The sequence below is a fragment of the Dermatophagoides pteronyssinus genome, unplaced genomic scaffold (genome assembly GCF_027571235.1).
Source record: "Dermatophagoides pteronyssinus isolate colony J.1.1.1.1 unplaced genomic scaffold, Derpt_VIB-CSIC_2022.12 sq0019, whole genome shotgun sequence".
Classification (NCBI taxonomy): domain Eukaryota; kingdom Metazoa; phylum Arthropoda; class Arachnida; order Sarcoptiformes; family Pyroglyphidae; genus Dermatophagoides; species Dermatophagoides pteronyssinus.
Window position 1 is genome coordinate 192,119 of NW_027461543.1, and position 25,034 is coordinate 217,152.

Sequence of the window (25,034 nt, forward strand, 5' to 3'; positions counted from 1 at the left end):
TAATATTAAAAAAGCATGATGCCAAACACGAACAACAATTCAAAAATTTAACCGGACAGCTGCGGAAAGATAAGTTGAATCAAATGAAGACAAACTTGAGCAAACAACAGACCATATCTTAAAAATCATCAAGTTGTTTCATCCGATATGCAACAACAAAAAAAAAACTTTATTACTTTATGAATATTTTATTTATTACAAATCTTCACCCATCGTTTTGTAAATTTTGCAAAAATAAAAAATAAAAATTATTATTTTTGAAAATAAAAGTAATGACATCATCCATATAAATTTTTTTTTTTGTAAATTCAAATTTTATTTACACCAAATTCTTAATTGACTTGGCTTTGAAATTAATTAATTAAATCAAATTTTTTTTTAATTTTTTCTTTTAACCATCTGAAAGTGCTTTAAATAATTGTTCAACAGTTGACCAATTATCTTGTTTTGACCATTCAATTGCTTTTGATTGATCTTTTGATTTTAATGCCTGTAATAAATCAATCATTACATTACGTAATGGTACTGTATCCATTGATGCCAGATAAATTAATAAATGAAAATCTAACATTGCTTGTAAAAATTGTTCAGGAAATTTAAATTGTTTCATATAATGATATAATGCTTGAAAATCTTGTAAATGTCCTTCAATCATACGATTTTCAATCGGAAAAGGACGTAATGTTTGAATTGGATTAAATGTATAGGTTTGTTCAATTGGTGCCGATACTGGTACATCAATCAATAAATATTCAATTGGCAATGGACGTGCAATTTTTGTTACTTCATTACCATATTCATCTTTACATTTGTAAAAAACGTCCGGTACATAACGATCTTTATTTGATTCACGAACATAAGCTAACATTGGTACATTGGTTGGTAAAAGGCAATCATCACGTACTAATGCCATACATTGATTTGATACTTGATAAGCTTCAATATGAATTTGATTATTACGATCACCCGTAACACAAACGGTAACAAATTTCGAACCAAAATAACCACTTTTTGATAATTTACATGGATTTGGATGACAATTTTGAAAAAATCCAGCCATAATACATTCTTGGGCTGTAAGAAAATATGAATCCGAACTACGAATATATTTTACAGTTCCTTTTTCTTGCGGTATAAGATCGGTGAATATCCAGCCAATACGTTTATAACCTAATTGTCCAGCTATCATATCAACATCACCGAAATCTAATCTTTCCATATAAATTTTTATTAAATCACGTGTACTTTCTTGTGGTGGTTCATAAATAGCCACCACAACAGCTTTAATACCAAGCGGAACATCTTTATATGGTTCATAATAACCATACAAAAAACCCATTCGTTGATTACCGGTTGTACGCCAATAATCCAGAAAATTTTCAACAATCGATGTATTTTCAAATGTAACATTATCGATATGACGATATGTTTGACTATTTAATGTTATAGCACTTGGTTGACATTTAGTACAAATTCCTTCAGGCCATGCTGGATGTCCTTTGCAACCGGGTTTTATTTTACAACTAATATCTTCAAGTGAAATAAATTTACCTTTATCGGCACCACGTTTCAATTTACGTAGATATGAATGAAATGACATATGTTTAATATTATGTTCTTTCATATATGATTCATCATATGGTTCAATTGGTGCACAATGAACACATTTAGCTTTTGGTCCATGTTGACATAGATTAGCATCCATCTTTCGTTCAATTAAACCATCACGTTTCATTAGAATCGTATCGACTGAATCAATTTCTTTTGAATTTGATACATTAAATAATTTACTTAATGTTGTTGAATCATTACCATTCGATAATGAATTATTGACAGTAATTTTCAAATGAATTAGATCACCGTGTTTAAGATTAAAATCTTGAAGTGATTTACGTTCATGCATCAATATTGGTTGTGTAAATTGAGCATCTTTAAATAATTTAAATCCAAAAATATCATCAATATCGTAAGCTTTTTGTGATTTATAATAAAGTTCCGAAGTACTATCGTATGAATCACATTCAATACGTTTGTTACCTTGCGGTGATTGTAGCCGAATAATCTGAGTGAAAAAAACAATTTTCAATTATTAGATTCAAAGCTGAAAAAACAAATTGAAAAATTTACCATTGTCGTTGTCGTACAAATTGGCCAACAAATTATCGATCAAAAAATTAAATCAAAATTAAGCGAAACAACAAAAATCACCAACAAAAAAAAACTATCGAATCATTGTCACAGCTGAATATATGATGAAAAAACATTTAAAGTCAAAATAGTTGTTGCTATTTTAACTTAGTGTTTGATATGATTGACTCAGTGTTTTTGTGATTTTTTTGGTCAAAACTTGTCAAATTGTCAAAAATTGAATTTGTTGCAATAAAATTAGTCCCCTTGTTTTTTTTATCGCAATCAAAAACAATGTCTTCATCTAATACATCATCAAGTAGCGGTGGGGGTGGGGGTAATATTGGTGGTGGTAATAATAACCTTAGCCGTGCTGAAACAACAACCGAAACTTATCATCATTCAAGTTTAGGACCAGTCAATATTACATCATTTGATTCAATGCAAGAGATAGCCATACATGATTCAAATTCATCATCCGCAATCGGACAACAACAATCGATAGCTTCCGTCCATCGACAAAATCCTCATCTTCATCATCATCATCATCGTCCAGCAACATTACCATTAACACCACCATTATCCGGTTCATCGAATGATATGATGATACAATCATCGGCAATAATAACAGCCAATGATCTATCATATGGTCCAAATCGATCAACACCTATGGATGCCTTAAAAGAATGGTCATTATCAACATATAAATGTACTAAACAATTAATAAATGAAAAACTTGGTAAATGTTCACGAACTGTGGATGCTGATCTAGAAATTGAAATTGAAAAATTACGTGAAACTCAACATAAATATGAAAATATATTGAAACTGTCGAAAGATATGTCGAATCAATATCAAACTATTATTGCAACACAAAATTCTATGTACGAACATCTGAATGAATTGGCTTTACGTGAAACAAAATCACCATCAGCTACGGCTATTATGAATAATAATAATGATAACGGTGGTGATCGAACATTGATCAATAATCTTAGTCAAGATTTTAAACAAAATGCTGAAATGATGAAAAGTATAGCCAGAAATGGTGATAAATTACTAATGGCATTAGGATTTTTCATTTCCAATCTGACAACATTGGTTTATAAAACAATTGAAGATACTATTGTTACAATCAGAGCATTTGAAGCAGCACGTTTAGAATATGATGCTGAACGAAATTGTTTGAATGGATTGATGATGTGTTCATCATCAAACGTTGCCGGACAATCATCAACTACCACTACACCAACATCAACAAATTTAAATTCCGAAAAATTACATCAAGTTCGTTGTAGATATGAACGTCTTAAAGAAGATGTTGCTATAAAAATGAAATTTTTAGATGAAAACAAAGCTAAAGTTATGCATAAACAATTAGTTTTATTTCATAATGCATTTGCTGCATTTGCATCAGGTAATGCTGCTGCATTAGATTCAACATTAAAACAATTTAGTATTAGGCCACAACCAAGTTCATTTCTAGAGAAATAATCATTTCATTCATCTATCATCCAACAAGATACTCATCTAGTCATCTTTTAAACCAGTGCTATCATTATCATCTGACCAAACATTTATTTGAAAAAAAGCCAACAAAGAAAGAATTGTGATACGGAATCGTTGTATGTTGGCCACACATTTGACCATCATCAGTATTATCATTGAATTATCATCATTTAAGCCATAGAATATAGCATTTTTCTACTCTATTCATTTCATTTCAAAATTCCATTCTATTTGGTGGTGGTGGTGCATCATTGATTCTTTCTATCTCTATGTACAGGAATGAAAACTAATCATTTTTTATTTGAATAACACTCAACCACCATTATTTTTCTTTTTAATTTACAAAAAACTAAATAAAATTCAATTTTTTTTGGAAACAGAAAAAAATTGTTAAATGCAATTTATCATTGAAAAAAAAATATTTTCTTTTCGTTGTCTTTTTTTTCGGGCTGCTATAGCCCGAAATATAGCATCGTTTAGCGGCTGCTATATATTAATAAAATGAATTGTCGTTGTCTCTGCATTCTGGAAAAAACTACTACTCAGTTTTTTTTATTGCAGGATATTGTGTGATTGGAATTGACATTTGGAACCATCGAGAAAATGAATGAAAGAAAATGACTTTCTTTTGGAACGACATTGTATTTATATAGCATCAATTCGGTAAATGATAAATGGTCTTATGATAAGGAAAGAAGCGACCAACAACAAAAGAAAAGAAATGTTAATAAAGAATTTGAGTAATTAAATTGAGTAAAACATCAACAACAACGACGAAATGAATTAATCTTTTTTTTCGGACAACCAATTCAATCGAATCAAACAATGGATTTACCTGAAAATTTAGGATTTTCATCATTATTTGCCAACAACAACAGTAATTCATTGGAATTATTATTGAAAAATGAATTCCTATTGGATTATTGTCGACGACAATTTTCTAATTTTGAATCATCGGATTTTGAATCACCATTATCATCAATGATATCACCACCATCATCAACATTATCAACATCATCGACATCGACACAACAACAACAACAACATTCAAATCGTTCAACAAATGAAATTATATTATTTATATTCATCATCCTATATTGTTTAGTATTTTTAATTGGTTTTTTTGGCAATTCATTAGTTATTTATGTTGTATTACGTTTTTCAAAAATGCAAACCGTTACAAATATGTATATATTTAATTTAGCAATTGCTGATGAAATGTTTTTAATAGGCTTAGTATTTTTAATTACAACATTTTTTGTTAAATATTGGATGTTTGGTCGTATACTTTGTAAAATTTATATGACATTTACATCGATCAATCAATTTACTAGTAGTTTATTGTTGACTGTAATGAGTGCTGATCGTTATGTTGCTGTTTGTCATCCGATTGATGCACCACGTTTTCGTACATCGTTTATTGCTAAATTTGTTTGTCTAACAGTATGGACTGTAAGTATATTTTGATCTTGATCTTGATAATGATGAATCTTTCATCTGATCGCATCCATCCCTATAGATATCAGCTCTGTTAATGGTACCAATATTTATGTATGGTAATACAATGGAATCTGAAACAACAGTTACCTGTAATATTATCTGGCCTGAAAGTGATCAAATGAAAGGTGCCAGAACATTTACATTATATTCATTTTTCTTGGGATTTTTCATACCATTTGTATTGATATTCCTGTTCTATATATTGGTCATTTGTCGTTTACGTCATGTTGGACCGAAAAAAAAATCAAAAGAGAAAAAAAAATCACATCGTAAAGTTACGTATCTGGTTTTGACTGTCATTTCGGTTTATGTTCTTTGTTGTTTGCCATATTGGATTGGACAATTTTATATAACATTTATTGCAACTGGTAAAAGTCAATTTGCATTCATTTTCAATTTATTAGCTGGTTGTCTTACCTATGCTAATTCAGGTTAGTAATTCTCTCCAATGAATTGATCTTCAAAGCTAATTTTCTATCGTTTTTTTTCGGTACGTTTTTAGCTGCAAATCCAATTCTTTATGGTAAGTGTTTTTTGAGAAAATGTTTGAATGGAAAAATGATTGATTTTTGTTTTCCTTCCTTCCTTTATAAAAGCATTTTTAAGCGAAAATTTTAAAAAAAGTTTTGCCAAAGCATTTACCTGTGCATCGGGTAAAGATATAAATGCTCAATTACAATTGGAAAATAGTCAAGTTATGGCTAATCGTACGAATCATCAACCGCAACAAAGACGTACAACAACCGCAACAGCAGCAGCAAAGGCAGCAACAACAACAACATTAAATAATCCGATCCAAAAATCATCATCAAATGATGATAATGATATTGATGATAAAAATGATAAAGATTTAATTGAAAATAATTTATCAAGTGTTGGTGAATGAAAAAAAAATGTTTCCCAGAAAATTTCCCCAAAAAAATACGATATATAGAATTTATTAAAAATACAATTTGTTTGTTTATCTTGAACGATCTTTTTCTTGATCAACATGCTGGTCAAATATTGGCTAAATATAGAGCATCCAATTGGTGTGTCTCTGTGTCTGTGTGCAACCACAAAACATACCGGTGGAATATACAGTGCCTAATCTCACCAATGCATCTTGGTTTTGGCGCACATCCGAACAGAATCCCAAACAAATACATACATAGAGGAGAGAGAACGAAAGAGAGTTCCAACTCATCAAATTTGGCGCAACAGCAGGCCAATATTGAAACAAATAGTAGCCAGCTAAAAATTCGATAGATTTCAATGAATTTGTATGACGCCACGTAGATAGTGTTGTTGTTGCATTTGAATCGAAATTCCGTCGTAAGATCCACCAGTGATTTAAAAGAATCGAATTTATTTTTAAAAACAAAATCAAAAACCGGTGAAGAAAAAAAATATTTTTTTCGAATGTTGATCGATCCGAATGTTGAACAGCGATAATGAATCGTCTATTGGTTCGATATTAACATCCGCATCCACATCATCATCAAGTAAATCCACCACCAACACCGCTTCCATCAACAGTGGTAAATTTTCCATTGCGACAAATAATCTAAATCTAAATGATGATGATGATGATGATCGTTCTGGTTCGGAACAGCAACAACAAAAGCGGCAACGACGAAGACGGCGACAACGACAACGTACTTCTTCCTGTTCGGATGATAATTGTGCCGATAATAATCATAATAATCATCATCCGATTAAAAGAAAACGCAATAACATGCGATCAATACGCCGACAACAACGTAATGATAGAAGAAAAAAAATGGTAAATTTTTTTTAAATTAAACAAAAATGTTTAAAAAATTGATTTTTATTTTCTAGAATAATTCGACCAACGCAACCACAAACGAAACTACAGACACAACAATCTCAAACACAACAACAAATACATCCAAAGAACGAAATCTACGACGATTAGAAAGTAATGAACGTGAACGTATTCGAATGCATAGTTTAAATGATGCATTTCAAAGTTTACGTGAAGTAATACCGCATATAAGTAAAGAAAGAAAATTATCTAAAATTGAAACATTAACATTGGCTAAAAATTATATTGTTGCATTGACTGATTATATAATGCGATCATCAACATCCGCATCCGCATCATCATCAACTGCTGCAGCTACATCCAACAATTCATCAATATTATTGAATCATGAACAACAATTAACAAATATTGCTGAAAATTTATGTAAATTTCATACAAACGGCAGTAATCGCAGTAGTAATAAAAACAATCGTAAAAATAACAAAATTTCAAACAAACAAACAAATGTATAACACACAGACATTTCCCCCCCCAAAAAAAAAAAATTGTTTAACCAAATAGTGAATACGATTAGATTTACCATTTATCATGTACATTTCATTTCAACCAATCAATCATTTGACATATATCATTATCATTTATTTATTTTAAAAAAATAAAATAAAATCTCAATTTCAACGATTAACATATCTTCATTATTATATTCGTCGAATAGATGTACAACCAGGACAAACATGTGATATATCATGAATGAATAGATCACAATCAACACAAAATGTTTGTCCACATAGATTACATAATGTTGCCGATTTACCACCGAATTGTTTTAGACAACCAAAACATTTACCATCATTAACATTACCAATATCAATGGAATCTGATGATAATAATTCACTAAATGGTTCAACAGGAAATAAATGATGATAACTACGTGCTAAATGTGATGATGATAATAATGTTAGTCCACAAATTTTACATTCGACAGGTAGATCACAATATTTTGAATTACATTGACGACAAAAATATCCAGAAACAGTTAATTTAGGTTCATCACCATCGTCCAAATGACAAACACAAATCGATGGTACAGTATTCATTTCGAATTTAGGAAAACCAATTTTCATCAATGTTGATTCAGTAAATGATGATGGTAATGGATTTAAATATTGAAATAATAAATCTTTCAGATGAGTTTCTTCCATTGCAACATTATAAACACCATTTGTTTTTGTTGTTAATTCTTTACAGATATAAACTTCAGCCGACAATCCGATAACCGAACATCGAATATTATCTTTGGCCAATGAATCGATTGTTTTATGAATATCTGAAGGATCACAGCTAGTTAAACTGCCCATTATGAATAGAATTTCTTTACTTGTATGTGGTGGCATATATCTTAACATTGAATGTGCTATTTGTAATGCATTTTGCATTGATGTTTCACCAGCGCAATTAGCATTAGCTTTCAATGAATTTAATGCATCAAAATGTGTTCGAAGATTTCCACTCAGTTCGGACACTTTTTCGGCTCGTTTATTTCGGGTACTAATAAAACATAGTTGACTGATTGGATTTTGATCAACAAAATCCTGAACAAATTTTTCCAATAATCGAACACAACAGATAAATCGATTCGGTTTCAAATCAATTTGATTCATTGCCGATGACATATCGATAATGATGGCTAGATGTCGCATCTAATAATGATAATCGAATAGTTAGCAATCAATCAATTAATTGTTCAATCAAACTTACCAGACCAAGACGAACATTTTTTTTATTCAATGTACGTTTACGAATTGCTTTATAAAGCATTTCATCAACCGAACTTTGAATACGACCATGATCATCTTCTTTAATTACTTCCCAGGTTTTTTCATATTCAGTTTCCCAACGATATGATTTACCATCTTCATCGTCCATTGTTGTTGCTGCGGATTTCAATCAATCAAATTGATTAATTTTAGTTTTAGCGCCAGGTTTTCAGAAAAACAAAACCAAAAATCATGGCCAGCTGCATAATCAAGGAGCCATCCATAGAATCTATATCATTGTGATTCGAAAAAAAAACAAAAATCAATCGATGTTATCATTCGAGAAAAACGATCGTCAAATGTACCCATTCATAAAATTCAAGTGATATTTCATTCATAAAATTCAACGATCATGTTTAGACATGTTCATCGTTCATCGATTAAAATTGTCACACGAAATCCTTGGTTTCGATGTGTTCAACAACGATATAAATCCGATATCCAATCAGATCTTCAACTAGAACAACGTGATCAAGTTTATTGGATACGTCTGAATCGTACTAAACAATATAATGCCATATCCTTAGAATTGTATGATCGAATAGCAAAAACTTTACAACAAATTGCTAAAAATGACCAAGTTAAATTGGTTGTTTTGACCGGAAATGGGCCATATTTTTCAAGTGGTAATGATCTAAGTAAGTAGGTATTTGTCCAAATCAAACAATCGAATCAATAAATCAATCAATAAAAAAAACAGAAAATTTTTCGAGAACCGATATGGAACGAACTGAATTGATGAAATATATGGTTAAATCATGTCAAGAATTTGTTGGAACGGTTATTGATTTTCCAAAACCTTTGATTGCAGCTGTCAATGGTCCTTCGTTCGGTATAATGTTCACTATTTTAGGTTTATTCGATTGTTTGATAGCATCGGATCGATCATATTTCATTAGTCCATTTAGTTCGTTAGCTATATCTCCGGAAGGTTGTTCAACATATACATTTCCACGAATATTTGGTCCATCACTTGCATCGGAATTACTTTATTTTAATCATCAACTTAATGTGAATGATGCATATCGTTTAGGTTTTGTATCACGAATCATACCAACTGATCAATGGGATAATCATTTGGAACAATGGATTTATGGTGAACAAGGATTAGTAAAAACATGTTATGCTAATTCAATGATAAATGCAAAATCATTGGTTCGAAACAATCAGATTCGTAACGAACTTCATCAAGCTAACAAACGTGAATGTGAATTACTTTTACAACATTTTCTTTCCGATGAATGTACGGTTCGATTGCAACGTTTTTTCTCAAGAAATAAATGAAACAAAAATTTTTAAAAATTTTGTTTTTTAAATAAAATCTTTTTTCAAATCACAATCCGAATCGAAAAACAATCGATAGTCAAGTCGTCCTTCTCCATCTATCGAAAAGCACGAGCGCGCGCGCGTTTGCTTGACTGCTTTGGCGCAAAAAAAGCCCGCCAATCATGTTCTGAGCTTGTGTGAGCAGTGGAAAAGCAGCATTTTAAAGTTTAAAGTCTTGGTTTCTTCGTTTCTTTTTAAATTTGAACTTTAAATTTTCTTTAATTAAAAAAAACAAAAATGACAAGATCATCACCATCAAAACGATCCTATCAAAGGATGCAACAACAATCAAAATTGGCAAAATTGACCGAACAACAGCATCCCGAATTGAAATCGAAAAAAATTCCGAATTTAAAAACAACAATGTCAAGTACATCGAATATTGATCGATTAGTTGGCCGTGATGATGAATATCAAAAATTATTCAAATTAATTGATCAAGGATTATCATCAAGAACATCATTAACAGTTTATATTTCTGGTCCAGCTGGTACGGGTAAAACATTGACAACCACTACAGTTATTGAAGAATTACAATCATCACCGAAATGGAAAAATCATTTCAAATTTATATCGATAAATTGTATGTCATTTCAAAATGCAAACGATTTTTATTCATCAATAATGGCTCATTTTGAACCACGACGACCAAAACGATCTGCCACCACCAACAATGTTAACACCTTATCTTCGAATGCATCGAATCCAAATTTAGAAGAATTAAAAACATTGATAAATAGTCAATCATCATCATCAATGATGACCATATTTGTTTTCGATGAAATTGATCAATTACAAACAAAAAATCAAAATGTTTTAAATAGTATTTTTCGGCTACCATTACAATTACCAGATCGTGTCATTTTGATTGGTATTGCAAATGCATTAGATTTTACTTCCAAAACAATGTCCTGGTTAAAATTCGGTAATGGTAATAATTTTCATGAAATTCGTTTTTTACCATATCGTAAAGAACAAATTGTTAAGATAATTGAAAATCGATTACGAGAATTACAAGATGAAAACAAACCACTTATTGATCGGTCGGCAGTAGAATTTTGTGCACGAAAAATTGCATCATCAAGTGGTGATATTCGTAAAGCATTGGATGTTTGTCGTCGTGCTTGCGAACTTATCGATAATGATTCATGTTGTAGCAATAACAACAATAGTCGCAGTCCTAAACCGAAAACCGTAATGTCACCATTACGTTCACGTGAAAATACCGTAAACAAAAACGAACCGGTAACCGTAAATCTTATGATGAACGTTTTGAACAAAGTTTATGGTAACGCTATCGATAAAATTGATTCACCTACTACTAATACTACTGGTGGTGCTCGTAACTTTTTACCATCCGATCAACAGGTTATATTGACTGCATTTCTTGTTTTACTTAAAACACGTTCATTACGTGAAATACGTCTATCTGAATTACGTGAAACAATAATTAAAATATGTCGACGTCGTTCGATTAGTACTGAAGGTAAATCCGAATCCGATATATTAAATATGTGTCAATATTTAAGTGATTATGGTTTTGTAAAAGTAAATACAGCAAAACGTTCAGAAACATCAACAGGAACATCAAGTCCATTTAAACCAAAACGAACACCAACTAAAAATAATAAACCGCGATTAAATGATGGTTCGACAACAACATTATCATTGATAATTGATCATACGGAAACTGAACAATTGATTAGTTCATTTCATCGTTTGATTGTTGATGATGCATCTAGTTTTTTATAGAAAGTTTTAATCAATTTATAAACAACATCTGTTCATATCGACTTACATAACTTATCTCTGTGTCAATGGGCTGTGTTGTGTGTTTTTGGTTTTGTTTATAAACAAAACAAAGTTCATACTTTGATGTACATCGAGTACATCAAGTTTTTTTCTAATTTTAAAATTAAACTTTTTAAATTTTTTTCATTTGTTGTTTGTACCCTTTCATTGAAAATATCTTGATTTTATTAAATAAAACATATCATATACAATGACCAAACAATTTGATTTACTTATATTTGGTGCAACTGGATTTACTGGACGTTTTGTTGTTGAACGTTTAGTTCAAACAATCCAAAATTATGGTTTAAAAGATTTTCGTTGGGCTGTTGCTGCACGTAATATTAATCAATTACGAAAATATCTTGATGATACTGAACAATATTTGGGCAAAAAATTTGCTCATAAATTGGATATATTTCAAACCGATATTGAATCGGAACAATCATTACGTGATGTTTTTGCTCGTAGTAAATTAGTAATGAATTGTGTTGGCCCGTATAGTCTGTTGGGTGAACCTGTTTTAAAAGCATGTTTAGATTCAGGTAAGTTTGATTCAAATTTTTGTTTGGTCCAAATAACCTGACTTTTGATTCCAATTTTCAAGACGCTCATTATATGGATCTAAGTGGTGAACCATTGTTTTTGGAAAAAATGCATCTCCGTTATGATCGTTTAGCACGTGATCGTCGATTATGTGCAGTTGGTTCATGTGGTTTTGATTCAATACCATCGGATATTGGTCTTTCATATTTGAAACAACAATTTTCGGGACGTTTAAATCATGCCGAACATTATCTACAATTACATACGGATGGTCGTAAATTTAATTATGCAACATGGCGTGCATTAGTTGAAGGTTTTAAATATCGTGATCAACTACGTTCAATGCGTGAAGAATTATTCCGCCAATATCGTCAATTTTCATGGCCTGTTCAATTGAAGCGACAAATGTTTTTTCGACATCCACAATTTGGTTATTGTATTCCATTCCCAGGTAGTGATCGTTCAGTTGTTATACGTAGCCAAATGCAACGTTTTACTGAACTTGATGAATTACCTGCACAATGTGAAGTTTATTTTTCTCTAGATAATCCTATCGATATTGTCAAATTGGTTGCTATGAATTATAATCTTAAATTTTTAAGTCGTTTTGAAAAAGGTGAAAAATTGCTGCTGAAACATTCAAGTTTATTATCATTCGGTACATTTGAACGTAATCGATTGCCCGATCGTAAAGCATTGGAATCAAATCGATTTAAATTTACATTAATCGGTACTGGTTGGCCCAAAGATACCACTTCGTTTACCAAAGATACAATGACACAAACCAGTGCTGTCACAATATCCGGTGGTGATTTAGCCTATATTGATACGGCTAAAATTGCCGTACAAACAGCTCTAGCACTGTTGGATAAATTAAAACATAATGATAATGTTCATTATGGTGTTATAACACCGGCAGTTGCATTCGAACCCGAAGAAATTGTTTCACGTTTACAAAACGAAAATATCCAGATTGAATTTATTTCCAAATTATGAAAATTTAAAAAAAAAATCAAATAAAAGTTGTTTCCAGATGTAATACATAGGGGTCAATGTTGTGTGTAAGTGATGTATGTCTGTTGTTTTAATTAATTAAATAATAAATTCATAATATCGATATTAATAGAGAAAAAAAGAGAATCTTGAGTTGTCCTCAGTATTTACAATCAGGAACAACAACATATTTGATCTCTCTTCGTCATCGTCGATCAATCAATCACTGGTCAAATCGATTTTTGATTAATTAGTAGAAAAAAAATGCAAACTAAAAAATGGAGGGGCAGAGAAAAGGAAAAAAATGCCTGACAAGAGAAAGAGAGAGGTGTATGTTTTTCGTTATTAGATTGGTTGATTGGTGGTGAAAACATCGTGAATCACATTGCAAACGGATTGTTTGGTGATGATAATGTAAAGGCAGATGATTGGACTGATGAAGAATTGCCCCAAACAGAATTCTGTTGGCCATTGATGCCACTGCTGTTGGTCGTTGTCAATGATGATGATAATGTGGGCAATTGTGGATACAATGATGGTGTGGCCTGCTGTTGAAACATCGATGGTGGCGATGATGATAATGATGACGACGATATAAGAATAGGTGATGAACCACCAATCAACATACCACCTTGTTGTGTTTGCGCACGTAATTCATTAATTGTCGGTTGTGATGGTTTATTAGCCTGAAATGGATTAATTACGGGTTGTGGTGGTAAAACCGATGCAAATGGATTGTTGTTCGGTGATGTAGCTAGATTAAATAGAATTAACAAAAATCAATTAAACCAAAATACAAAGGTCAATAGTCTTCCAACTTACAATTCTGCACTTTATTACTGCTAACCAATGCATCCAAATTAACCAGGTTAGAATTTGGACCAAGAAAACTTTCAGGAGTACGACGTACCGGATTTGTTGAAACATTTGACATTGATTGTTTTACTGGTTCAGATAACACATCTTTATAATCAAAACAAAACAAAAATTATCACATAAAACAAGATGCAATTAGCAATTCCTCACCTTCGAATGATGATTTTTTATCATTTGTGACCGATGAAGACAAATTCCAAGGATCATTTTGGGCTACATTCGTACCATCACCAGTAGTACTATTTAATGACCACGGATCATTAGAAGCAATAATTGGTGCCGATGGAACAGCAGCCGAAGATGGCGCAGCCCAAGGATCATCAAAAGCCGAACTGGTGGCCGACGATGGTTTGATTGCATCAAAATCCATTGAATTCGAAGTGGTCGGTGGTGGTGTTGACCAAGGATCATTATGATTATGATGATGATTTGTAATCCTATGACTTTTGTTATTGATCGGAGGTGAAGGCAACAACGAGGCAGCAGCTAATGTAGATGACTGCGATAAAGATGCGGTGTTGGTGGTGGTAGCCACCGGTGTTGGTGTCGAAGACCATGGATCACAACTAGTACTTGGACCAGTTGCAAGACTAAGCAATTCATCAACAGCTGATTTATGAGGAAATTCACCACCGGCTTCGCCAGATTTCATTCGATTTTTTTCACTTTCTTCCAATGCTAATTTTAGCCGAAGATCATCATTTTTTCGTAAGCGTTCTTCTTGTTCAGCTTCTTCCTTACTCATTGCTAATGCTAATTCTAATTGTAATTTTTCTTCACCTGCAGTTTGTGGTCTTGCTGATTCCAATTCTGAATTCAAAGCACGAGCTGCAGCTTCACTTTGTGATAGTGATTCGGGAAAACTTGTTGATGCCCGAAAAGTTTGTTCACCACCAGCATTATCACCACTTATACCACCACTACGTTCACCCATATAAGACATTGATTGTGAAAATCTTTCCTTTGCTTTCAATGCTCTTGATCTTTCTACTTTTAATTTTTCTTCATCTTTAAGTAAATTAACTAATAATTTACTTTTTTCACGTATGCTTAAACCTTGATCTTTATTATCTTCAACATATTGAAAATCTTTTAATGTTTGGATGGCAAATAAATTGTCACGACATTGTTGGGCAACTTTTTCCGAGCCAGTTTTAATTAAATATTCCAACAATAATAATGCTTTATAAACATGACGCCAATTTTTACCATGATCATTTAAACGTTTCCAAATTATTTGCATTATTTCCGAAAATGCAACAACATTATAAGTAAGATCAGCAATTTCGGCCATCAATGTTGCTGATGGTCCCCATGGTTCATTTGATGTTGCTTTTCTTACTTTAACCTGTGCATCGGAATAATTTTTCACTACATTGATCACGTTACGGCGGATCTCCTGTACATTTAACATATTCGCCATTTTTTTTGATTGATTGATTAATGATCAATTCCAGCTAACAACAAAAAAAAATTAAGAGGTCAAAGGTTGAACGCTATTAGTGAAATAGGATTACTCACTCGAAGAATTCCAGGAACCAAAGTGCCAAAAAGATGTTTGGTGGAATGTTTTTTCACTTGTTGGATATCGGTTTTTTTTGGGTGCACAGGTCTGAGACCAACTAATTAAATGATGATTAGATTGAAGTTAAAGGTATCAAAGGGCAAAAACCACTGTTGATTGATTGTATCCACCACCAGCGATGACGATGACGAAGACGACGAACGTAGCAGCAATAGCCCTGGTTCCAAAAACAATAAATAACGATGTTTGGTGATCGATTATGATTCACAATAATGATGATGATGAGTAAGTGTTGTTGTTCTTTTTTTAAATGTCGATAATGCAATGTACAGGATTTCATTTAATTGCCCGTTATTATTATTATTATTGTTGTTGTTGTCGTCGTTGTTTGATGGTGGCTAATCCTGCAGGATCGTTTTTGTTGTTGTCGTCATAAATATACGTCTATAAAGAATAACAAAGATTTTAGTTTGAATGAAATGCAAAACAACACAATGTGCAATAATAATAAAAAAACGATGTTGATGATAATGGCAAAAAAGAAAACGAACCACGTAAACTCAATTCACACATAACTCAATTCAATTCGATTTAGTTGTTGTTTTTTTTAATAGGCCCGCCTTTCCGTTATTGTAGTAGTAGTATATCATTATGTGTAAGACTGTTTCCTCTTTAACTGTTTTGGTTACCTCTCTCTTTCTCCCTTAAGTGTACGTCATCAATGGATATTAGTGGTGGTGGTGGTGGTGGTAGTAGTGGCGGTTCAGTAACATCCTCATATCCATTTGATGATAATGATTTTAGTTTTTTGTTTTTTTTGTTTAAGTGTTCAACAGGAAAAGGATTCTCACCATTAAAAGAAATTTTCGTTAGTTTTTTCGTCTGGCCTCCATGCAAATGAACTCGAATTATCACAATTTAAAAAAATAATAATCGTAAAAGACAGACTTGTTGTTGGCCCGGTGACAAGTTCGAAAAAAAAAATTTAAAGACTGATTGATAAAACGTAGTTTGGATCATATCAACGAACAACAACAACAGAAAAAAAAGAGATCAAGTCCTCGACGTGCTTATCAATATTAATTACGACAATAACCACGAGAAAAAAAATGGTCATGGCTTTATCATGATAATGATAATAATGATGACGGTTAAAAGTCGACAACTTTATTGTCATCATCATCATCATTATGCATGCATAACAATTGAAACAAAAAGTGCCAATCATTCTTCTTTTGAAGTCGTCACCAATACACACCTTTTAGCTACAAACTATAATAATTATGATAATAACCTTGTGTTCGTAATTTTTTTTACGATCCAAACAACATCATCATCGTGATAGTTGATGATGATTTTTATGGCTTCCGATTCAAAGATACAAAGTTCGTCGAACGAACGTTCGAATTAAAATTCTCGTTCGATTTTTTTTCTTGGAAAACGTCTTTTATGAATTGACCAATAATCATTGAAAAACAAAAAATGTGAAATATGATTGGATTTTTTTTGGTGCATCGGCCAAATAAATTATCAAAATATGGGTATTGATCAAGTTAAACATGTTTTATTAGTTTTATCGGGTAAAGGTGGTGTTGGTAAAAGTACCGTTTCATGTCAATTAGCATTATCATTACAACAACAATATGGTTTGAAAATTGGTCTACTTGATATTGATATTTGTGGACCAAGTATACCACGTATGTTAGGCTTATTGGATGCTGATGTCAAACAAGGTACGAATGGGTAAGTTAAACTCGATGTTATGATTCTGATTCTAAATCGATCAATCAATTAATGATTTGTAGATGGATTCCGATCAAATTGGAAAAATCTAATCGGCAACCAATGAGTGTCATGTCAATTGGATTTTTGTTGAACGATCAAGATTCGGCTATTATTTGGCGTGGACCACGTAAAACAGCAATGATCAATCAATTTCTTACCGATGTTGATTGGTCAGATTTGGATATATTAATCATCGATTCACCGCCTGGTACATCTGATGAACATATTAGTGTTGTAGAATGTTTACGTAAATTATCATCATCGACATCGAAAACAACAATAAACGCCGTACTTGTAACTACACCACAATCAGTTGCTATTGGGGATGTACGCCGTGAAATAACATTTTGCCGCAAAGGAAATGTTCCGATTCTTGGTGTGATTGAAAATATGAGTGGCTATGTTTGTCAACATTGTTCGGTAAGTTGGTTCTTTACTTTTTTTTTCCGAAATTATCCTTAAATATCACCTGTTTTTTTTTTTTTTTTTTTTTTTTTTTTTTTTTTTGGTACTTAGGAATGTAGTCCAATATTTTCACATGGTGGTGGTCAATCATTAGCTGATTATGCTCAAATAGATTTACTTCAAACAATTCCTATTGAATCTGAATTATCCGAATGTTGTGATGATGGTCAAGATTTTTTGGAAAAATTTCCTAAATCTAAAACTGTTGAACGATTAATAGAATTGAGTGAAAAAATCTGTAAAAAACTTTCTATTCATTGTTAATATTGAAAATTTTTATTTAATTCATCTTTGTTAATTTTTCCTTATGTAAGCAAAAAAAATGAAAAATCTTATCAATAATCGAATGATATGCAAATACATTTAAATCATTATCTAAATTGTTGTTCTTTCAATGAACAAATTTTTTTCCGGATAACAAAATCCTAATTCCATGAAATTAACCCTTTTTAAAAATTTTGTACCCAAATTTTTAATTGATAATTTGATCAATTTTACGACCAAAATTTGTCAATATTCGTTTCATACCACGCACGTTTTGAAACAGAATGATTATTTGAATTAAATATTAATCAATCAATTAAATATCAGATAATAATGAAAATTTCTTATCAACAATCAAAATATTGTTTATCATGATCAATTATTGACATATTTATCACCACAAATTTATTTAGATGACTTTTTTTTCTATTGAAAAAAAAATTATTTTTGCTTTTCATTATAAAAAACTACACACAATTTTTCAAGGATTCAATAAAGATATTTTTTTAAATGAATGATTTTGTTGTTATTATTACTGAATGCGAATAGAAAAAAAACAACCGATCAATCCATTTCCAAGAAAAAAAAAGATTCAAACATATGATTACAATTGAATGGCATACCCTTAACGCTTTGGCTTTTTTTTTCTTCTTTTTATTTTTAACGAAGATCGTCACCGTCGTATTATGTGTATAAAATTAAATAGAAAATAATCACGTTGAAATTTTTTTTCCTTTTCAATTCTATCAATATTGATGATTTTGAATTCAAACTTGTTTTAGATAAATGAATATGTAATGAAAGTTGTTGTAAACAAAATGTTGTTTGAAGAAAAGTATATTCATCATCTTATATAAAAAATATATGTGCGAACATATATCGATTTTTTTTCCTTTGAAAAAAATTAAACTTTACAAACGATTGATGTGAAAATGATGATACATCATTGTTGTGCTGTGAAAAATCTTTACAACATAATTTTTAATTGATCAATCATGAATTCTGTAGTAGAAAGTGTTGAAATTTTTTCATCAAATTTCAACAATAAAAAAGATAATGATAATGTTGCGATTGTTTGGAAAAATCTTCGTTATGAGGTGAATAATTGGCTAAAAGGTAAAAAAATTATTCTACGACGTTTAAATGGTCATCTTGAATATAATAGTCTTACCGGATTTCTTGGACCAAGTGGTGCTGGAAAAAGTACACTTTTAAATTGTTTGAATGGTACATATCGATCAGGACTTTCAGCCGATTCTGAAATCTATATTAATCGGCAAGAAGACGATAAACCACGAATCGGTTACGTTCAACAACATGTTCATGAAACAATAATAGGATCGATGACAGTATGGGAAATATTATACTATGCATTTCGATTCAAAAACAGTTATAAACATGATCGATTTGAAATGGATCAACATATCGCCAATATTATTGAACAATTATTGCTCGATCCGAAAGTTTTGGATAGAAGATTCAATCTTTGCAGTGGAGGTGAACAAAAACGAATCGCTGTTGCACAAGAATTGATGTCATTAAAATCACCAACATTTTTGTTTGTTGATGAACCGACAACCGGATTGGATAGTCATGCTGCTTTGTTGATGGTACGTTGTTTACGAAAGTTAGCTGATGATCCAAACAATCGATTAACGATTCTGGCATCGATACATTCGCCCAATTCGGACATTCTCAAAATGTTCGATAAACTTTACATTTTGGCCAAAGGTGGTGTTTGCGTTTATTCGGGAGTGCCAAAATTTTTAGCACAAAATCTTGAAGAACATATTGGATTAATTCATGATCGAAACAAACCACCAATCGAAGAATATCTGGCCATCGCATGCCAAGGAACTGGTGATGAAAATGTTCGTCGATTAGCGGAAGCAACTTGGTCACAACAACAAGACGAATTGAAACCATTAATACCACAAATGAAATATCTGCCGCAAGGAATTATTGTTGATCATAAGTTATTTTCATTCGCAGATTTTCTACTGCAAATGGCACGAATGTTTCAATTGATATTCATCAAGCAAATCAATTCCCGAATCTTCACAATAATAATGGTGACTTTAGTCTGTTTTATTCACTCGAATTTATACGATCAAAATATTATCGAGCCAGATACATGCGTTTCCGCGATTGACTTTACAAAGCAGGAAAATAATCAAACTTGTAAAGACAAATTAGAAGAAACATACAAAATTGAATTCTATAATTATTATCAATGTATGATTATTATGTTGATGGGTTATACCATTAGTATTGTAAGCAGTTTAACATTCGGTTCACTGATAAAAGTATTCAAAAATGAACATCGAAACGGTAAGTGTAAATCCTTTTAACTTCCAAAATGTAACTGAATATATTTGAATTGATTTTAAGGTTGGCACAGTGCTGGCGTTTCTTATTGGTCGGTGGTAATTGTTCGATTAATCGATTTTACAATTCTTGCTCTACATGCGACAGCATTGATATATTTCTTGATCGACCATACTTTTATTGATGATGGTTATTTCAATTGGTATCGATTCGCCAATTTTTTTCTTTTCGTGTGGATGTTTTTCTTCTATATACAATCTGTGGGTCAATTATTTAGCGTCGTATTTTCTAATAATTTTGAAGTTGCTCTTGCAATAGCTGGAATTTCATACGCACCACTTGATTTTAATAATGGCTATTTTTTTCCATATAATTATATCTACAATTCATCAAGTAAAATGATAAGTGATATCGTCGGTACTAAAATTATAAGGAATGGGCTTATAAATGCATTCTATGGCATTGATCAATGTGAGCCAAATCAAATATCTTCAGTGTTGCTCGATAACGAAATCAACCAGGAAACTGTCTACACCGATCTATATAAAATTTTAATCAATTCAATCGCTTTACGAATATTGACATTGTTCTTATTGATGACGAAATTTCAAAGCTGGAAATTTCCGTCGAAGAAATTATCAAAAACATCAAATATCACCGAATTGAGTGAAATCGATTATGATAACTCGAATAATAAATCAATCCAAACTTTAATTCAGTCAAATGAACGAATAAAATTGGAAGATGAAACAGAATTTGAAAAATTCTCCAAAAATAAAATCATCATCGCTTGGCGATCATTGAGTTTGTTCAATTCTGGTTCATATTTAGAGCTTCGATCTGCTTTGAAACTTGAAGAACCGAAGTACATATTGCGTAATCTGAATGGTCAATTTCGTTTTGGAACATTGAATGCTCTGATGGGAACGTCGGGAGCTGGAAAAACCTCTTTACTCAAAGTGTTGAACGGCAAGGACAAAACTCGATTGAGCAGTGAAACGAAATTCTATCTCAGTAAATTCACGCCATTACGAACCTGTTACATAACGCAAGAAATTTCTTCGCACTTGACACCAGGGTTGACGGCCCTACAAAGTCTTATCTTTGCAAGCAAGCTGAAAAACCTTGGCGAAAGTGTCGATCATAAAAATAATGCTTTGTCAATGTTAAAAGAACTTGATATTATTGATACGGCTGACACACTTGTCAATAAATGTTCTGGTGGACAACGAAAACGATTAGCATTGGCTTTGGAACTGATGTCGCTAAGAATGCCCAATTTCATTTGCATTGATGAACCGACTAGCGGACTGGACTCGAACTCGGCCGAAGTGATCATCTCCTGTCTGCGAAAAATGTCACATAAACACAACATCACTATAGTGGCAGCTATCCATCAACCGAATACTGAAATGCTCATGTTATTCGATCAGATCTACATTCTTTCCAGAGGTGGTGTTTGCATCTTCTCTGGACCACCATCGCAAATCAGTGATCATCTTCAGCAAGTTTCTACTGATCACGACAATAATGATGAAAAATTTGCTGTCGAAGAAATCATGAAATATTCCAGTTTGAATCATTCAGATCCTCAAATTAAAACACTCTCCGATTCTACAAATCAATCAACTATAAGTAATGAGTTGGAAGATCATTTAATGACTGATACTCAATATGTTTTAGATGGTCCACATGCTAATCGTACTAGATTTTCATTAAGATCTGTGGTAATTTTGATTCAACGGCAATTCTATTTTTATATTGGAAATCTTATGTCTCGATTTTTCATATTGTGGTTCATATGTTTCAGCGTTGTAAATGGTTTTATATTGAAAAATTTGACTAATCCTAATATGATCTTTCTTAGTGGCTGTATGAGTTTAGATGAAGATTTGAGCAACTGTAATCGTTCTGAAGACGAGAGAACAAATCTTTTACTCAATTGTCATTATATACATCACTGTCAAGATAGTTTGGGTATAATTGCTTGTATCTTTTTTGTTGCAATGTTTGTATCACAACGGAAATTATTCAAAATCGAACATCGAAATGGTAATTTTAGTGTTGATTTAACATGATCCATTTATACAGTTTATTTTTGCAATTTCACTAGGTTGGTACAGTTCCGGTGCATTTTATCTATCAAAAGCAGTATGTGAGATGCTAATTGCCTTGCCCGTAATCGTATTGTTTCCGATTGCTGTCGACATTTATTATCCAATTAGAAGTTACGTATGGTATTATATGATAATGATCATTATACTGCCAATGATTGCATTTCAAGGTGTCAGCTATGCGCTTTCCATTTTGTTCGGAAGCAACCCATTGAACCTCTACATTTCAATTCCAGCTTTATTGTTGTTATCAATTAGTAGCATAATGACTCCACATGGAATATCGCATTATGCATTCAAATTGATTACGACTTTCAATATTTTCCGGTATCAAATAGAAGCTATTTATTTTTTAGTATATGGTTTCGGTCGATGTGGTCATAGAGAAATCCAAGTACTGTTGTATAGAATTGGTTTGACTCATGATGAACAATTTTATCACAGTATCATCATGACAGCCATCAATGCTATACTATATCAAACAATTGCATTATCATTGTTTTGTTTTTACCATAATCCATTTCAAAATCGACGTAAACGTATTGAACGTATTGAATATCGAAATCAACGAAAATTACCGTCAAATGTAATGATACCTGGTCTTAGCTGTTCAAATAATTTTATCATTAGACAAATTCAAGTTTAATTTAAATTTATTCATTGTTATTATTTTTTGTTTTTATTCACAAAACTCAAAAAACTCAAATACAATCAATGTTTAATCAATCTTTATAATTAAATCATTCTTCTTGTTGATATTGTTATTGGTGGTGTCATTGTACTTCTTCGTGTAGAATGATGATCATCATCACCATAATGATAATAATCATCACCATAATATTTACTTTCCATTTCAAATAAACGATCTTCAACATAACGAACATAGATTAACATACGATCTAAATAATTTTGATCAAATCTTTCTGAACGATGTTCATTAATATAATCTGAATATTGATTAATAATTTCAATAAATTCTTCAATTCTTGTTTGTTCATCACCCTGGGAATGATGTTGTTCTAAATAACCATACATTGAACGTAGCCGTTGTAATAATTGTTCCAATAATGGTGAAATTTGTTTTGTTATCCATTTATTTGTATCATTATGATAATCCCAACCAAATTCATCTAATATATCAACGGTTAAACGAAGTTGTTCACCATATTTCCAAAGTGTTTGTGATGATCGTTCAACAAACAAACGAAATTCACGCATATTTTCATCTGCTCTTAGTATTCGATTACGTATTTCTAACCAAATACCAGTTATATCAATACGTAATTGTATCAATTGTGTTTCAAGTGTTTGTATAATTGGATTATCATTGGTCAAATTTTGATGATTAGGATAATGTTGTCGTAATTTTGTTTCAGTTTTATTTGCCAATTCTTCACTTTGTCGTAATACACGTGTTAATATTTCTAACCATTCACGATATTTATCATCATCATCATCATGATGTCTATCTGTAGTTGGACGATATGTTGTTGTTGTTGTATAACGAGAATCTATTTAATTTCAATAGAAAAAAAATTAAAAGTTTTTCTTGTTCCAAATCACTAACCATAATATTGTAGACGAATTCTTGAACAAGCCATTAATCGATTTGGATCATTACTTGAATAATATTTATCCTCCAATATTAGCGGATAATTTAGCTAAAGAATAAAGAATTGGTTGAATTTTAATCATCAAAATGTGGTAAAAATGCAGATAATAATTTAAATAATTACCGAAAATCGATTCATATAAGTAATTGTTTTTTGTATTCTTAATATATGATTAGCTTCAATTGGACATGAATCTAATTGATATTTACTTGGATTTTTACATAAATCACCAATATTATTTATAATATCAGTTTGTTTGGATTGTTGAAATGTTTCATTATTGTATAACATACGTGCACTAATAGTTGCGGAAAATGTTATCGAATATGATAGGGAATTTTTATTTAGTATAACACATTCATCATTTGTTGATCGTTGGTCATCACAACCATCAACGCTGACCGAATAAACATTATGAAGTCCACAATCTTCATAATTCAGATTTGTTCCAATTACCGATCGATAATTAATAGTGATGATGATCATCATCATCATCAAAATTGTTTCGAAATTTTGAAAAACCATTTTTCTTTTGTTTGGTTGGTTTGGAAATGATTTCAATGAAATGAAATGGAATTTTTTTTTACTTGAAAAAACAAAAGTTTTTTTTTATTTGTTTTTAAGATTTTTTGTTTAATTAGAACAATGACAACAACAACAACACACTTGACCTATTACCACAGGTGA

At 31.4% G+C, this 25,034-nt stretch overlaps 12 protein-coding genes across 13 annotated transcripts; 8 read left to right on the plus strand and 4 right to left on the minus strand.

The window, feature by feature from the left end:
• Positions 1-202: 202 nt before the first annotated feature.
• On the minus strand, positions 203-2,289 carry Npl4 (nuclear protein localization 4). The gene is made up of 2 exons (XM_027339072.2): positions 2,128-2,289; positions 203-2,062 (listed from the first exon to the last, which is right to left on the minus strand). Exons 1-2 carry the CDS (start codon positions 2,128-2,130, stop codon positions 392-394), a joined length of 1,674 nt encoding a protein of 557 aa, XP_027194873.2. The 5' UTR covers positions 2,131-2,289; the 3' UTR covers positions 203-391.
• A 13-nt stretch (positions 2,290-2,302) lies between these two features.
• Arfip (ADP ribosylation factor interacting protein arfaptin) lies at positions 2,303-3,969 on the plus strand. Its single transcript, XM_027349754.2, has one exon. It carries the CDS (start codon positions 2,422-2,424, stop codon positions 3,619-3,621), a length of 1,200 nt encoding a protein of 399 aa, XP_027205555.2. The 5' UTR covers positions 2,303-2,421; the 3' UTR covers positions 3,622-3,969.
• A 220-nt stretch (positions 3,970-4,189) lies between these two features.
• On the plus strand, positions 4,190-6,107 carry LOC113799159 (somatostatin receptor type 5-like). Its single transcript, XM_027349752.2, has 4 exons — positions 4,190-5,088; positions 5,156-5,567; positions 5,639-5,659; positions 5,733-6,107. Exons 1-4 carry the CDS (start codon positions 4,462-4,464, stop codon positions 6,020-6,022), a joined length of 1,350 nt encoding a protein of 449 aa, XP_027205553.2. The 5' UTR covers positions 4,190-4,461; the 3' UTR covers positions 6,023-6,107.
• A 127-nt stretch (positions 6,108-6,234) lies between these two features.
• LOC113799166 (uncharacterized) lies at positions 6,235-7,543 on the plus strand. The gene is made up of 2 exons (XM_027349759.2): positions 6,235-6,901; positions 6,958-7,543. Exons 1-2 carry the CDS (start codon positions 6,554-6,556, stop codon positions 7,414-7,416), a joined length of 807 nt encoding a protein of 268 aa, XP_027205560.2. The 5' UTR covers positions 6,235-6,553; the 3' UTR covers positions 7,417-7,543.
• Positions 7,466-9,145, minus strand: Ssl1 (general transcription factor IIH subunit 2 Ssl1). Its single transcript, XM_075822672.1, has 3 exons — positions 9,027-9,145; positions 8,663-8,950; positions 7,466-8,604 (listed from the first exon to the last, which is right to left on the minus strand). Exons 2-3 carry the CDS (start codon positions 8,828-8,830, stop codon positions 7,603-7,605), a joined length of 1,170 nt encoding a protein of 389 aa, XP_075678787.1. The 5' UTR covers positions 8,831-8,950; positions 9,027-9,145; the 3' UTR covers positions 7,466-7,602.
• LOC113799163 (enoyl-CoA delta isomerase 2-like) lies at positions 9,074-10,060 on the plus strand. The gene is made up of 2 exons (XM_027349757.2): positions 9,074-9,359; positions 9,422-10,060. The coding sequence occupies exons 1-2, from the start codon at positions 9,074-9,076 to the stop codon at positions 10,003-10,005; spliced, it is 870 nt and encodes a 289-aa protein (XP_027205558.1). The 3' UTR covers positions 10,006-10,060.
• Positions 10,061-10,178: 118 nt separating this feature from the next.
• LOC113799157 (cell division control protein 6 homolog) lies at positions 10,179-11,985 on the plus strand. Of its 2 annotated transcripts, XM_027349750.2 has the most exons (2): positions 10,179-11,533; positions 11,597-11,985. In XM_027349750.2, exons 1-2 carry the CDS (start codon positions 10,285-10,287, stop codon positions 11,797-11,799), a joined length of 1,452 nt encoding a protein of 483 aa, XP_027205551.2. In that variant the 5' UTR covers positions 10,179-10,284; the 3' UTR covers positions 11,800-11,985. The 2 variants fall into 2 exon arrangements, with proteins under 2 accessions (XP_027205551.2, XP_027205550.2); XM_027349749.2 differs by having other exon boundaries at positions 10,180-11,985.
• A 64-nt stretch (positions 11,986-12,049) lies between these two features.
• On the plus strand, positions 12,050-13,423 carry LOC113799160 (saccharopine dehydrogenase-like oxidoreductase). Its single transcript, XM_027349753.2, has 2 exons — positions 12,050-12,383; positions 12,446-13,423. Exons 1-2 carry the CDS (start codon positions 12,050-12,052, stop codon positions 13,378-13,380), a joined length of 1,269 nt encoding a protein of 422 aa, XP_027205554.2. The 3' UTR covers positions 13,381-13,423.
• On the minus strand, positions 13,335-15,676 carry lqf (epsin homolog lqf). Its single transcript, XM_027349746.2, has 3 exons — positions 14,404-15,676; positions 14,200-14,340; positions 13,335-14,131 (listed from the first exon to the last, which is right to left on the minus strand). The coding sequence occupies exons 1-3, from the start codon at positions 15,674-15,676 to the stop codon at positions 13,758-13,760; spliced, it is 1,788 nt and encodes a 595-aa protein (XP_027205547.2). The 3' UTR covers positions 13,335-13,757.
• A 901-nt stretch (positions 15,677-16,577) lies between these two features.
• Positions 16,578-18,457, plus strand: Nubp2 (NUBP iron-sulfur cluster assembly factor 2). The gene is made up of 3 exons (XM_027349758.2): positions 16,578-17,521; positions 17,584-17,983; positions 18,080-18,457. Exons 1-3 carry the CDS (start codon positions 17,316-17,318, stop codon positions 18,290-18,292), a joined length of 819 nt encoding a protein of 272 aa, XP_027205559.2. The 5' UTR covers positions 16,578-17,315; the 3' UTR covers positions 18,293-18,457.
• Positions 18,458-19,179: 722 nt separating this feature from the next.
• Positions 19,180-23,490, plus strand: LOC113790629 (uncharacterized). Its single transcript, XM_075822671.1, has 3 exons — positions 19,180-20,623; positions 20,684-22,672; positions 22,734-23,490. Exons 1-3 carry the CDS (start codon positions 19,288-19,290, stop codon positions 23,378-23,380), a joined length of 3,972 nt encoding a protein of 1,323 aa, XP_075678786.1. The 5' UTR covers positions 19,180-19,287; the 3' UTR covers positions 23,381-23,490.
• LOC113794739 (uncharacterized) lies at positions 23,370-24,872 on the minus strand. Its single transcript, XM_027344872.2, has 3 exons — positions 24,471-24,872; positions 24,302-24,395; positions 23,370-24,245 (listed from the first exon to the last, which is right to left on the minus strand). The coding sequence occupies exons 1-3, from the start codon at positions 24,870-24,872 to the stop codon at positions 23,470-23,472; spliced, it is 1,272 nt and encodes a 423-aa protein (XP_027200673.2). The 3' UTR covers positions 23,370-23,469.
• Positions 24,873-25,034: the final 162 nt, after the last annotated feature.

Coding starts and splice junctions, on each gene's coding strand:
- Arfip (XM_027349754.2), top strand. CDS start 2,422: ATGTCTTCATCTAATACATCATCAAGTAGCGGTGGGGGTGGGGGTAAT.
- LOC113799159 (XM_027349752.2), top strand. CDS start 4,462: ATGGATTTACCTGAAAATTTAGGATTTTCATCATTATTTGCCAACAAC. Junction 5,568..5,638: donor TCTTACCTATGCTAATTCAG/GTTAGTAATTCT, acceptor GTACGTTTTTAG/CTGCAAATCCAATTCTTTAT. Junction 5,660..5,732: donor TGCAAATCCAATTCTTTATG/GTAAGTGTTTTT, acceptor CCTTTATAAAAG/CATTTTTAAGCGAAAATTTT.
- LOC113799166 (XM_027349759.2), top strand. CDS start 6,554: ATGTTGAACAGCGATAATGAATCGTCTATTGGTTCGATATTAACATCC. Junction 6,902..6,957: donor ATGATAGAAGAAAAAAAATG/GTAAATTTTTTT, acceptor TTTATTTTCTAG/AATAATTCGACCAACGCAAC.
- Ssl1 (XM_075822672.1), bottom strand. CDS start 8,830: ATGGACGATGAAGATGGTAAATCATATCGTTGGGAAACTGAATATGAA. Junction 8,605..8,662: donor AAAATGTTCGTCTTGGTCTG/GTAAGTTTGATT, acceptor TATCATTATTAG/ATGCGACATCTAGCCATCAT.
- LOC113799163 (XM_027349757.2), top strand. CDS start 9,074: ATGTTTAGACATGTTCATCGTTCATCGATTAAAATTGTCACACGAAAT. Junction 9,360..9,421: donor TTCAAGTGGTAATGATCTAA/GTAAGTAGGTAT, acceptor TAAAAAAAACAG/AAAATTTTTCGAGAACCGAT.
- LOC113799157 (XM_027349749.2), top strand. CDS start 10,285: ATGACAAGATCATCACCATCAAAACGATCCTATCAAAGGATGCAACAA.
- LOC113799160 (XM_027349753.2), top strand. CDS start 12,050: ATGACCAAACAATTTGATTTACTTATATTTGGTGCAACTGGATTTACT. Junction 12,384..12,445: donor AAAAGCATGTTTAGATTCAG/GTAAGTTTGATT, acceptor CCAATTTTCAAG/ACGCTCATTATATGGATCTA.
- lqf (XM_027349746.2), bottom strand. CDS start 15,676: ATGGCGAATATGTTAAATGTACAGGAGATCCGCCGTAACGTGATCAAT. Junction 14,341..14,403: donor TAAAAAATCATCATTCGAAG/GTGAGGAATTGC, acceptor TTGATTATAAAG/ATGTGTTATCTGAACCAGTA. Junction 14,132..14,199: donor CAGTAATAAAGTGCAGAATT/GTAAGTTGGAAG, acceptor TATTTAATCTAG/CTACATCACCGAACAACAAT.
- Nubp2 (XM_027349758.2), top strand. CDS start 17,316: ATGGGTATTGATCAAGTTAAACATGTTTTATTAGTTTTATCGGGTAAA. Junction 17,522..17,583: donor GTCAAACAAGGTACGAATGG/GTAAGTTAAACT, acceptor AATGATTTGTAG/ATGGATTCCGATCAAATTGG. Junction 17,984..18,079: donor ATGTTTGTCAACATTGTTCG/GTAAGTTGGTTC, acceptor TTTGGTACTTAG/GAATGTAGTCCAATATTTTC.
- LOC113790629 (XM_075822671.1), top strand. CDS start 19,288: ATGAATTCTGTAGTAGAAAGTGTTGAAATTTTTTCATCAAATTTCAAC. Junction 20,624..20,683: donor CAAAAATGAACATCGAAACG/GTAAGTGTAAAT, acceptor ATTGATTTTAAG/GTTGGCACAGTGCTGGCGTT. Junction 22,673..22,733: donor CAAAATCGAACATCGAAATG/GTAATTTTAGTG, acceptor CAATTTCACTAG/GTTGGTACAGTTCCGGTGCA.
- LOC113794739 (XM_027344872.2), bottom strand. CDS start 24,872: ATGGTTTTTCAAAATTTCGAAACAATTTTGATGATGATGATGATCATC. Junction 24,396..24,470: donor CTTATATGAATCGATTTTCG/GTAATTATTTAA, acceptor TTTATTCTTTAG/CTAAATTATCCGCTAATATT. Junction 24,246..24,301: donor AATTCGTCTACAATATTATG/GTTAGTGATTTG, acceptor GAAATTAAATAG/ATTCTCGTTATACAACAACA.